This window comes from Dromaius novaehollandiae, chromosome 9, assembly GCF_036370855.1.
Source record: "Dromaius novaehollandiae isolate bDroNov1 chromosome 9, bDroNov1.hap1, whole genome shotgun sequence".
NCBI lineage: Eukaryota > Metazoa > Chordata > Aves > Casuariiformes > Dromaiidae > Dromaius > Dromaius novaehollandiae.
In genome coordinates this window covers 11,991,212-12,003,525 of record NC_088106.1, presented here as the reverse complement: position 1 = coordinate 12,003,525, position 12,314 = coordinate 11,991,212, and the positions used below count along the sequence as shown (strand labels likewise).

Here is a 12,314-nt window from a genome sequence, read left to right as displayed (position 1 = left end):
TTGCACAGAACTTGCATCTGCAATAACTCCTCCTTCAAACAGGCAGCTGCTTTAGTTTCTGCATCATAACTTCTGAGGATACATTACTGCTAATACTGCAGACTTCTACCCTGGAAGTCCTTTTGTCCCTCTGATATATGTATTGCTTCTGTTTTTGCTGTTTTGCTTTGTTTTCTTGCTTTTTGTCTGACCTTTGAGAGGATCTGAGACTAGGTCACTTCAACTTCATCTTTGCTGTGTTCCTGAAGCAAACACATATCAGTCCACTGTCACCATCTGTCTCTTGGCTAGCCTGTTGCTATCCTTTGCACCCACACAGAAAAAGTGGGTGTAGGCTAACCCACCCTAACAGCATTGTGGAGTTGGTTGGTTATCTGGTGCTCTGCAGTGCTGAAGCTGAGAAGCACCTATATGATCTTCCCAGGGCTAATCATGAGGCTTGCCCTATCATACTTGTGCTATTCTCTGGACTAAGCCCCCGAGCAACTGCTAGGGTGGATATTATGACTTGGACCTACGTGAGGTAGGACATATGACTACAGGAATGTCATCTGAGAAGAAGCTGTCTATTAAAGAGACATTACTGAGGCATAAGATACTGTTTGCCACTTCTGCAGCTCTCTTCAGACTGGTCTTCCTCTAAAGAAAGAAGATTCGCAGTTTACGGGGTAACTTCTAAGATGCTAGCCTCCAGTTAAGTGGCTCATGGATGAGATCTTCCACTCCAGTGGTGCCTTGTGGCCAGACTACCCTCCATTTGGGCTGTGAAGTAGAGCTCATGCCTGTAGCTGTGCTGCAGCTAGATATCAAGAAAGGCTGTAACACTAATGCATGAAATCACTTTTTGAACAAGCAGTCAAGATGCCTGAGCTCCAAGTAGCTTAGAAGTTTAAGTAACTAGGGTGACCCCCAACTCCTCTGACCACCTCTTATGCTTTATGCGAGCATCTTGAATGCAAGATTTTGGCACTTCAAGAAATTGGATCTTGGGACTGCAACTGAAGACATTAAGCTACAAGCTGTGCAAGCAGTTAAAATGTAGCACTATGTGGACCTAACTCCTCATGCATTGTGGCAGTTCCCCATCACCCTTTGCTTTATTAAACTAGTGAACTGCTTTTGGTCTTGAGCTATGCTGTTCCTCGTATGTGGATAACAAATACTCTGAGCTGTTTTTTAAAGTCCTTTCCTGGCAGGCAATAATAAACCTCGGTATACTTGCTGCTAAGAACCCCCTGCTGTACAGCTGTAGGTTTGGTGGCATCTCAAACGTTTGAGAACTGTGTGCAAAAAAGGGTAACTGTAAATAAAACCTGTTTTAGATCTATCGCTGCAGAGATGCACACTATATAATAGGGTCTATGATTTGCTACTAGTGCCAGACCTCTGTTTTCCTTGCATTCAGGGGGAGGCCTGACTACTAGTTCTTGAGCCTCAATACTATTTTATCTGTGCTGATGAATGGAACGAGAAATAAGCCTGTATTTGTCTTGGTGTTTATTTTAAGCTTTAGTTCTGACTACAAATTGTGTAACATCCAACACCTTGCTCTGATCTGTATTACTGGATACATGGTAGCTGCATTTACTCACCTGGACCTAACCTCTTGACCTGAATTTGTGCTAAAGGCAAGCTCAGGAAGTCACTCAGCCAGACCCTTGTCAGGATTCCTGCTGTGGCTTCTTAGACCTGGAACAAGGCTGTTAGTTCCTGGCAGGCTTCCTCACTGAGTGTGTGGTGTGATGCACACATGAGGGACAACACCAGTGTCCTGCTTGGAGGAGGAAATAGCTGATGGCAGGGCTGGTGGCTGAGGTCTCCTGCAGTTGTATGGCATGTCAAGTAGCAGCACTGAGGTAGAGAGACTTGGATGTAGTTAAGGGTGTAGGTCCTTCATGGTACATCTATACTCTGCATTGGGAAAGCAATTTCCATATGAAGTCCCAGAAGAGCAAACAGTATAATCTCCACCTGCAGCAATAAGAATCCCTCCCCCTCCTAGAGTAAACCGCTGTTTCTAGTAGTCTTTTTAAGTAAGGAACTCTTATCTGTGCTCCCTGTTCAGGATGTAAGGGTCAGGCAATCACTTTTGGCATCTAAGCCACTCCTGAGTAGCTAGCTGGCCTGCTGGGCCTCAGCCATGTGCTGGCCTGGCCAGAGGTACCAAGACCAACCAGTTGAAGTAGCCCATACCATCAGTCTTCCAGGAATATCTCTGTCTGTGCCCTCCACCTGTTCTCAACCCAGCAATCTGCTGAAGTCCATTACTCTCGTGGCACCAAGATGTGTGCTATCAGGTCCTTGCCACCAGAGTTTGTAGCTGCCTATGTTTAAGTTGAAATATGCAGAATGTGAGCCTGAGCAGTGCTATTTGCAATAGGTTTTAAGGTGACAGGGAGTTTTCATTACCTCAGCTCCAAAAAACAAGTGAATAACTTATGGTGTGATAGTTTTAACTCTAGTACTCCTCTGGACTAGTAATTGAGATGTGATGTTACTAATACAGGATTATGACCTTTGTAGAGCTGCAAGTCAAGGGTGTTGACTGTTATGGTAGAGCTAGCTAGCATGGGTAAGAAGGTAGTGGAGTTGATTTTTCTGGTGATCAGGATTCATGCATTTGAACAAACTGAAATTTTTTGCAGCTTTTTCTGACAGTTTAGTGGCAATAAAGCAATTGGCTTTAGATGAGCTCTTTTGGCAAAATCTTTGGAATGCTGCTCTGGGCAAGGGGAGCTAATCTTCTAACTTCGTATGATAAGTCACACAGGTATTGTAAGAAGTGACTTCTGCCTCTGACTGGGGGGGGGGGGGGGGGTCACACAAAGCTATCTATACCCTGACTAATAGCGAATGGATGTCAAAATCTGTCTGCTGTACTGCTTATTGCCATGCAGCCTAATATATGTGCACTCTATTGCTTCAGGTCTTAAGCAACATGGAAAGGGAAGCCTGAAGTTCCATCATGATCGGAGGCTTATTCATCTATAATCACAAAGGAGAGGTTTTAATCTCTCGAGTCTACCGGGATGACATTGGGTAAGTGCTTCTGCTGCATCCTTGGTCTTTGCATTTCTGTCTCACTTTAGTGCAGGCAACATCCCAGAGCTGCTTTATTCTGCATTAGCTGTGCATGCATGTGAGACTGCAACTCAACTTGCTGCTCTAGGCTTAGCTCAGAAATATTCTTGAGTTTACTAAGCACTGGTCATCTACAGATGGTAGCAAAGGATGGCCTGCAGGCAAAGCTAGGGCTTTTTTTTGGATGGTGGAGATCTGACTGTCACTCTAAGTGCTTCAACAGCATGGACTGCCACTGCAGGAGTCTACCAGCGTCACTGTTTTTTTAAAACTCTGCAGGAGCAGTAATGTGGAAACTATCTTCCGTATCCTATAACCATGATCCTGATTTGGGTTTCAAACACAAGTGTCTAGCATTAAGTGCAGGTATGCAGAAGACTTCGTCCATGGTATTTGGTGCCTTACAAAGGTATCACCTCTGCAAGCAGTCCCACAGTAGCCACCTATGTACTCTGAAAATTCAACATTCTGGACCCCAAGTTTGTATACCAGCTTTGTAGCCTTGGCTGCTTTGTATGTAAAAAGCTTACATCCACGGGGTAGCTAAAGTTGTGGGAAGCTCTGAAAGACTTCATTAGACTGTAGATGTCTTACTGTACTTCAAACAAGTGTTACATTGTTCACTTAGACTGGTTTGTACAATTCTTAGATTGCTATTAAGTTCCTGGCTGGGAAGTAAAACTTCAGTGTTTTATGGGCAGTAGATAGTGCTTTAGGGAAGCTAATATCAAGTGATACCACTGCTTGGACTAAAAACCTTAAGTGACTTTCTCACGTGACAAGACTGTTCCTAGTGGTTTTTCATTAGTGTTAGGCATTAGGTGGAAGTTAAGAATTGAACTTAGCAGAGTCAAACCGTAGCTAATGGAAGCAGGGCAGTGGTAGGTGTTAATCACAAGTACAACAAGCGAGATTGTTTTTGGCTGATTTAGGAGTGCAAGGTATAGTTCTAACCAGGTCTCCAAGATGCATAGTGGTAGGATGTGCTGTGAAGTAACTGGTTGCCACAAGTTACACTAAACTGTCAAGCAAGTCTGCCTTCAAACTGCTCCAGTCCGAAGAGTGCATCCCTTCTGTATGTAGATTGTCTAGTGCTTAAATTTGAGGTAAAACTAGTAGCTAGTCAAGGCTTCCACTGTTTCATTGATGCAGTAGTGGTCAACAGTGTCTGTAATAAAAGCTTCACCTAGTGAGCTTTAAGTATCTCTTGACTTGTTCTTAGTCCAGTGCAGACTAAAGTAGCTGTTCTAGGGATAGCTAAGTTAGCCTGAGTCTGACACAGGCCTCCATGCAGAGCTGAGCCAAGGCCTTGCCAAGAGTGCAAAACGTTGCGCTTCTGAAGCAGAAAACTTTTGGCTACAAAGCTTCTGCCTGTCCTCTGCTGTACCAGCTCTTCTGAATGTTTGCTGCTGAAGCTCTTCAAAGCAGTTAATGTGCCCAATCTGACTTTGCAAAGTTCTCCCTAGTTAATAGGTTTTATGGTGGCTGAACCAGGCCAGGCTGAATAATAACCTTTGAGAATGTGTCATGTTTGGCAAGGGACACTGTTACTGGAGTTTCTGACAATAGGTTCTTCTGTGGCTTGCAAACTTAGAGCACTTAGGATGGAGTTGTGCTTGAACTGATGTTGATTCAGGGAAACCTTTTAAAGACCTTTTAAAGGGAACCTGAAAGGACTTCTTGCCATGAAAATGTAAGCTGGTGAGTGAAGCTCATCTTCTAATGTAGTGCTCTTGCACTTGTTTTCATCTTGGCTCATCCCTCTTGTAAACAGAGTGACTTGTTCGGTATGTGAAAAGTACTGGCTTGCCAGCTGGCCAGGCAAAACTAGAAAATGGGACATCCTGCTTGATCCTGTCTTATAATCAACTTCTTCATTTGGAAAAGGATGCGAAAAAGTTCAAGTCCTTTCACTAGAACTTCAGTTCAGTGTTGTCTTCAGTGAAATTCTTCACTCAAATTCTGTGACAGTGCCTTTCTGTCAGTCTTGTGACTTAGATGGAGCTCATGCCAACTATTAATCAAGCTTGATCTTCAAGATGTTTGGATTCCCTCTAATACAGACCTTGAAACTTGATGTGCAATTGCTTTACACATGTAACCTTATAAAACAAGTCATTTTAAAATGACTGTGTCTTACCTTGTGGTGGAATCGAGTAACTAAGCTAGTATCTTCACCTCTGTGGCAAGCAAGTAGAACTGAGTATCATCTACTTGCTAATCTGGATACTCACATCAATACCAAGTCTACTTAAGAGTTGTAGTGGCCCAGCCTTCAGAAGGAGGTAGGGAGTTGTCACAACACTGTAAGCTTCTACTTGCCTCTGTAGGAGTTCTCTTGCTACACAGACAGTCTTGTGATAGATTTCTAGACTACCCTACAACTTAATTTCATAATGAAAAAGTCTGAAGTGCTTGGTGTTGAGTCCTTCTAGCTTGTTGGGAGGTAGGTTGAATGGGAAACAATCATAGCTGCTGTCTTCACATGGGCTCTGAGTGATTGACCCTTAAGGTTCCTTGGTCTTGGCCGTTGCCTCTGGCGTTTTCAAGCCTCAACATAGCTGTTGGGAGAGATTAAAAGCTATTTGTGATAATGAGGAAACCCTCCCCTTGTGCAGTTTAAGGGTCTAAATGAGCATACACTAGCTCAAATGCTAATGAGCAAAGTGGCAGTCAATGAAGAAACCATTTCCTTAACTGGTTTGTTAAATGCAGAAATACCACAAAACTTGGATTTTCTTTGCTTGCAACTTAAAAGAATGGCTTTAATGCATGTAGTGCATCTGTCCATACAGCAACTAGCTGCATGCATAAGCAGCCTCTTAAAACTATAAGCAAAGCACTATGCATTTAATTCAGGATACCGTGGAAGGACCTTCAAGTGCCTTGTTCTTCAATGACATGGTTACTGGGAGATTCTACCTGCATTTAAATATCTAGCTATTTGATAAAAATAAGCTATGTGAAACTGAGCAGCTTAAATGACAAACTGCATGCACTTTAAACATAATAGACATTTGGTTTCTGAACTTCTAATACATCACTTCTGCTTCGTGGTTCTTGATACTGAAGGAAAAAGTTTAAGCTGGATAGAGCAGTGTCTGAATTGGCAGGATGTGCTGTATCTCTCCAGACATGCTCTAGCTCTATCAAACTTGCTGTATTTCCTGTTGGCTAGACCAAGCCAGGAAGCATCAACCTGAACAGCCTCACATGAGTATTGTGACAGAAATGCCCACTTGGAGTTCGAGGCAGACTGGGAAGAAGATGCCTGATACTGTGAGGTCCCCAGGCTGTGCCTCAGTTTGAGGGGTTTGGGTTTTCCCCTCCAAGGCCCTTTTTTCCCTTAGCAGAGTGTACCGGGTATCGCTGATATGATAAGAATGCAGTTTATCTGGACTGAACACCAAATTGAACCTGAGATTGAACCAAACACAAGTCTGTCAGCACTGACAATCTGACCATGGCATGTCAGTGTTGTGCCTTGCAAGGGCTTCATTGCTGCCACAGCTTATTTTCCATCCAATACCTTGTTGGCCTTTTGTGCCCAGGAACAGGGGGAGGGGGTGCTGTTTGGTCTCTCCTTATCTCTTTGGATTCATTGTGCCTTGTGTGTGTGTTTCTAACCCTTTCTCTTGTTGCTGTCACTCCTCCTTTCTCCGCTGGCGCCATTTCTGTCCATCCCATCTCATTGGCTGCTGTAGCAATAGGTAAGAGACGCGTGGTAGGCCATGACTGGCACTGCACAGTGGGCAATTGGTGTGTGTTAGAAAAGCTTCACCAATTTGAGGCTTCCCTCTAGCATAAACCGGTCTGCTGGTTCTGGTACTCGTTCTGTTGGGTTAGAACTTGAGGCTGGGAGGGCTAAGGCTCCAGAACAAGCTGGTCTTTCCTTGCAAGGCTTACTGGATGGGAGAAATGGGACTTGGATATTGTTATTTTACAATAGATTGAACTACTCATATTTGATTTCTACCTTAGATTTTCTGTAAGAGTTTGACTCGTTTACAAGACTCTTGGGGCAATAAAACCTGAAGTTTTTGAGGGCTGGAATTTGACTTATGGGGGAGGATGTTTACTGACAAAGCTTCTGTGTATGTACCCAGACCTTCAAGGAGCAATCTAACGCCTACTACAGTAGCGTACTTTCCTTTGAGTATCCCTTTGTTTTCCAACTTGGAACCACCTACTGGACTGTTGACAACCCTCAATGATTGTGGGCCTCTGTATGCCTGTATCACTGCTTGCAAGGGTATTATTATTATCTCCTTTTGAACATGGTTCTGAAAATCATACCTTGGCCTTGATGCTGCAGTGGGGATACCCCTGTTTTACGTGGTCTCTAGAGAGGACTATGAAAAGCACAGCTAGCTGAGTCTTGGCTTGGTGTCTAGACTTTTGCTTTAAGTCTCAATCTTGTCACTGAAAGCCCTTGGACATCTGCTGAATGTTCTTTGTGTTAGCAGACGTAAATTTAGGGAGCTTATCCTGACTAGTAGTTACAGGATAACATAACTCTAGCATGGAAGAGCTGTTATCCAAAATGTCACTTGTGCATCCCTGTTTACCCAGGAGAGAGTTGTTCCATATCATCACTAGCATGGACAGTGGGGGGGAAAAAGCTTGGATTAAAGATGATGGCAGCTATAAGGTGGAACTTGCACAGTACTGTCTCTGCACTATGCAGAACTTCTTTACCATAATAAATGGTATTGGACCATCCAGTGCACGTTATGCATTGCTGCTAGCATGCTGCACCATGGGGACAATAAGTCTGTCTGCCAGTGAGCTGCTCCAAAGCGTAGCAGGCTTGAGAGGACACATGTAACTGGAAAGCTGAGAAAGTTCCTAATTCTGCTTGCTGCTTTGAGCCTGCCCTCCATAGTGCCTGAGGTATGGAGGTGAGATGGATCTGAGAACTAAAGCTTTCAAGAGTAAGAACTCCCTTTGCAAGAGCTCCCTTTCAGAGTGTGCCTGGGCACTGATGTCAGTCAGGTGACCTGGCTAGGGTTTGCTTTTTTTTTTTTTCCTCTCTGCTCAGTGATATGTCTGTGAGGAACTGCCATCAAAGCTACAGTCTCCCAAGATACCCTCTTCCTTGGGGTAAGGGTATGAAGGCCTGGGTGTGCAGAGTAGACAGTAACTAGCTGTTTGGTCAAAACTGTTCTCTAAGTGAGCCACAGCCCCTTCTAGTTTTTGTCCCAGGCTATGGCAATAGGTCAGGAGTACTGCCAAAATGAATTGAAGGGGGATTTCTCTGCCATCTGACTCCAAAAGGAGGTTAGCTTCTCCTACTGACTACAGTTAGTGCTGCATTGTAGTCCAAAGCTCCTTAGAGACCAGTAGCTCTTTCCTTTACTTTGTGCAGGGTTTAATGTCTAACTCTGCTCAGAGCCTTCAGTTGTCCCTCTTGGCTGAGACATCCCCAAACACCCTTGCCAAGAGGGCTGGGTGTATGTAGTTCAACATCTGGCTGTAATCACACCAGCAGAACTATGCAGCCAACTTGTTCTCATGTATGCCATGCTAACTTCCCTTTGGTGATCTCGTAGGCGGAATGCTGTGGACGCCTTCCGCGTCAATGTCATCCACGCACGGCAGCAGGTACGCTCGCCTGTCACCAACATCGCCCGCACCAGTTTCTTCCATGTCAAGCGTTCCAACATCTGGCTGGCTGCTGTCACCAAGCAGAATGTCAATGCTGCCATGGTATTCGAGTTTCTTTACAAGATGTGTGACGTGATGACTGCCTACTTTGGGAAGATCAGTGAGGAAAACATAAAGAACAACTTCGTGCTGATCTATGAGCTGTTGGACGGTAAGATGTTTCCTTTCTAATCTGCTGTGTGACACTGCACTCAGTCATTTTATAGCCTTTAGCTTAGGCTTTAGCCTTCCTTTTGCAAGGAAGACATAATCCTTGAAGTATCTTTATGTGACTGGAATTCAAAAGGACTTGCTGCTTTCCAATTCCACACGTAGATAATGTCTTAAGCCCATAGCCATGTGTTAATCATGGCTCGCTCAGCTGAAGCACGATGCTGTGAGCTTGTGTAAATGACGCAGCTGGTACTGGATCCCAGCTTCTGTGTGGTTCCTGTGTATAGGCAGGGCTGCCGTTATACTGAGGTGTGTGAACAGAGTTATCATGTGTGAAAGGAGCTATCGTAAGCTCCTTTAAGGCCAGCTATCTCAGCTGGAGCCCAGGTGGCTCAGGCCTGGCATAGTAGCAGTCACCCTGGTTACAGTCAGTACAGTTGCCACGTTAAATAGCGTCTTTGTGGCAATTCTGGGAGAACAGAAGGAAAGCAATAAAACCCAACTCTCTCTGTCCCAGCCCTGCCTCCCTCAAAGATACAGTTCTAAATTTCAATGTGGAATAATAATATGGTGTCCCTTCAGCTGCTCATGATATCAGCCTGTGGAGACTGCCCTTGAGCTGTCTTTGTTTGGTATAACATGAGCACTTTGTATCAGTAATGCTTCAATTTGTTCTCTAGGCAAGGAGTCGCAAATGTGGGTGTCCTGGGGATTCTTAGCCGAGGGTCACAGTGACTGGTGGGTTCTTTATTCCCTCTGGGCAGATCAAGAAGCTGCCGTTTCTCTGCCTTGGTCAGACAGTGCTGTCTCCTAGTAGGCACAGCGAGATCAAAACCTGTCAGTGTGCTGTTACTCAGTATTCATGTTAGTGGTCTTCTGTCTCCTCTGGATCCTGTGTGGGTTACTCCCTTCCTCTCTGGGGGTTTTAAGTGCACTGGCTGTCTGTTTATCACATTGATCACCCTGCAGTGTTACTACTCTGCTGTTATTTTTTTAGGTTTTGATTTTTATTACATTTTCATGTGAAAATCAAAGCCTAAAGAAAATGCTGCAAAGATAGATTATTCTGCTGTTGGATAAACCCTCTTCACTGTCCCTTGGATGTTTGTGGGGGGGGGGGAGCTCTCCTCAGTGTGCTCTGGATGCCTGTTTTATTTAACAGATACTTAGGCCTGAAGTGCAGCCCCATTTGGGGAAAAAAAAGGGGGGGGGGGGCAGATTTATCACTCTGGACAGCTTTTTCTTACTCTTCCTTTCCCCCGCTAAATGAACAAATAGAACTCTGTAGCCGATTGTGCAGAGAAGTCAACTGGGCAAGACTTTTTTTTCTTCTCTGAGTAAAGAACACTCCAGTGACTTGCCCAAAGGTTTAATATGTAAGCAGAATCCATGCACTAATTTGCTCTCTGCTTATAAGACCATGGTTAGCATGATTGGCTTGCTTGTACCTTGCAGCTCTGACCTGTGGCTCTCTAAGCTAATTGTTTTTTACCCTTCTGTAGAAATCCTGGACTTTGGCTATCCTCAAAACTCTGAAACGGGGGCCCTGAAAACCTTCATCACTCAGCAAGGCATCAAGAGTCAGGTAATCGGAAGAATTCGGGGATACCTCACTGCTCTGCTTGTTCATTTCTGTAAGCCTGTTCAAGAAAGTACAGTCTTGACTACCAAACTGACCATTTGACCTCTCCTGAGAGTAGGTGCCTGAGTAGGTTGAGAACATGCTGACAGGGGTAGTAGCTTGATGACATCTCATTCTCTGCACTTGTGTGACCTCATCTGCACTGGGGCCTGCTAAGGTGAGGGAGGAAGGGCCCTCAACTGGGATAATGCCACTCCCTTGCATGTAAGTGATTGCTAGCTTCAGGCTCTTGTTCTGTGTCAGATGAAGCTTCTGACAGAGGATAAATATCTACATACTGAAACAGAAATAGCTCTGCTAGGTGTGTTATCTCATTGAGCAGGGCTGTTCTTCTCTGGCTTCTAGTGCTTTCATACCTGCCTGGTGATGGAATATTCTCCAGCCCCATGGAACTTGCTGTTAATCAGAAAGTCAGTGCTGTATTGCCAGTTCTAACATCTTTGCAGATCAACAGATGTATCAATACAGTCTCAGCTTTCTCAAGTTAGAGATGAGGTTCTCTAGTGTACATTTGGCACAGTAGTAATCCTTGCATCAAAGCTTCTCAAAGGATATCAAAGGATATCAGAAAAAGGAGCATCTGGGGAAAAAGATATTTTAGTTAGACCCTTCTTGGGAATGTATTTTTAAACTAGTTATAATCCTACCCCAGGCTGCAGGCCTAAAAACTAAGCTTCCCATCATGGGCAGCTCGTGCTGGACCTCTGAAGCCAAAGGATTGTTACAGCCCCTATTTCTTGTGTGCCCTTGGCGTGTTGCTCACTTCATTGGTCAAGTGACACCTTTTCATCTGACAAGGTCATGCAGTTCATAATGAGGGCTTGGTCTAAAACTCAGTCCTCTCCCCTATATAGCAGGTGAGTCAGGAGAGAAGCTGGGAGTCAGCACCAGGATACAAATGGAAGCAAAGTGCTAAACAAGAACCTGCCTGTCTACTGTTCTTGCTAAGGATAAGCAGAAGTCAAAGTCTCTTGAGGCTTTGGTCCAACTGTCTTCCTCAACTCTGCCTTCCTAAGAATTTCTTTTTAAACTTGTAGTCAATTAGTAGTAAGACTAGCTGCATCTCAGGCTCCAGAGGTGAAATGGAAGCATTCAGCTGTCCCCGAGCGACACATTTCCTGCTAGAACAGCAAATGGCATTTTGCAAGAGGACATGTATCAGTGGCCAGATGTGAGTGCATCCGGTGTCTGTCGCCCGTCCTCAGCCCTAGTATAAATCATTTCGGCATTCTGCAGTCTGACACTTTGGGCAGTCAGCACTCAGACTAGCTGAGTCAGCTCCTGTACCTAGGAAAACTCAAAACTAACCACCGCCCTCACTTCCTTCCCTAACTTTTTTTGCTTTAGTCTGTTTTAACAAGCCCTTACGTTATTTGTGTGCAAGCTACTGTAAAGCTGTAGTTTAGCTGTCGCTGCATCTTGCCTCATTCAACAAGAGGTTATTAGTCCCTCTCCTATGAAGAGAAGAAGCTTTGGCCTACAGATTCTCATAAGTAACGGTGCAAAACTACTCTGCTTTGTATGCTGGAATTGTGGGACCCCAGTTCTGCTCAAAAAGAGCAGAAGCAATCCTTTCCAGGCACAGTATGGCAGGGGGAAGCAATTCAAACAGCACTTGCCAAGTTTCCTTGTCTGCTCTCTACTTGGATACATTTAGCTTCTAACCCCTGCTTCATTTGTATCTGACTTCTGGCAGATGCTGTGGGCCAAAATCTGAGACTAGGGTGGTCTATCATCTGTGTTTCTTTATCCCTGCTTGGTTCATGATGGT

At 44.6% G+C, this 12,314-nt stretch overlaps 1 protein-coding gene across 1 annotated transcript in view; it reads left to right on the top strand.

Annotated features, from left to right (window-relative positions):
• The window catches only part of AP2M1 (adaptor related protein complex 2 subunit mu 1), a 31,657-nt gene that overhangs the window by 10,719 nt on the left and 8,624 nt on the right, over positions 1-12,314 (top strand). The window contains exons 2-4 of the mRNA XM_026094794.2: positions 2,927-3,039; positions 8,634-8,899; positions 10,404-10,486. Of these exons, the coding sequence (XP_025950579.1) occupies positions 2,966-3,039; positions 8,634-8,899; positions 10,404-10,486 (423 nt within the window). The 5' untranslated portion in view covers positions 2,927-2,965. The remainder of the gene's footprint in view (positions 1-2,926; positions 3,040-8,633; positions 8,900-10,403; positions 10,487-12,314) is intronic.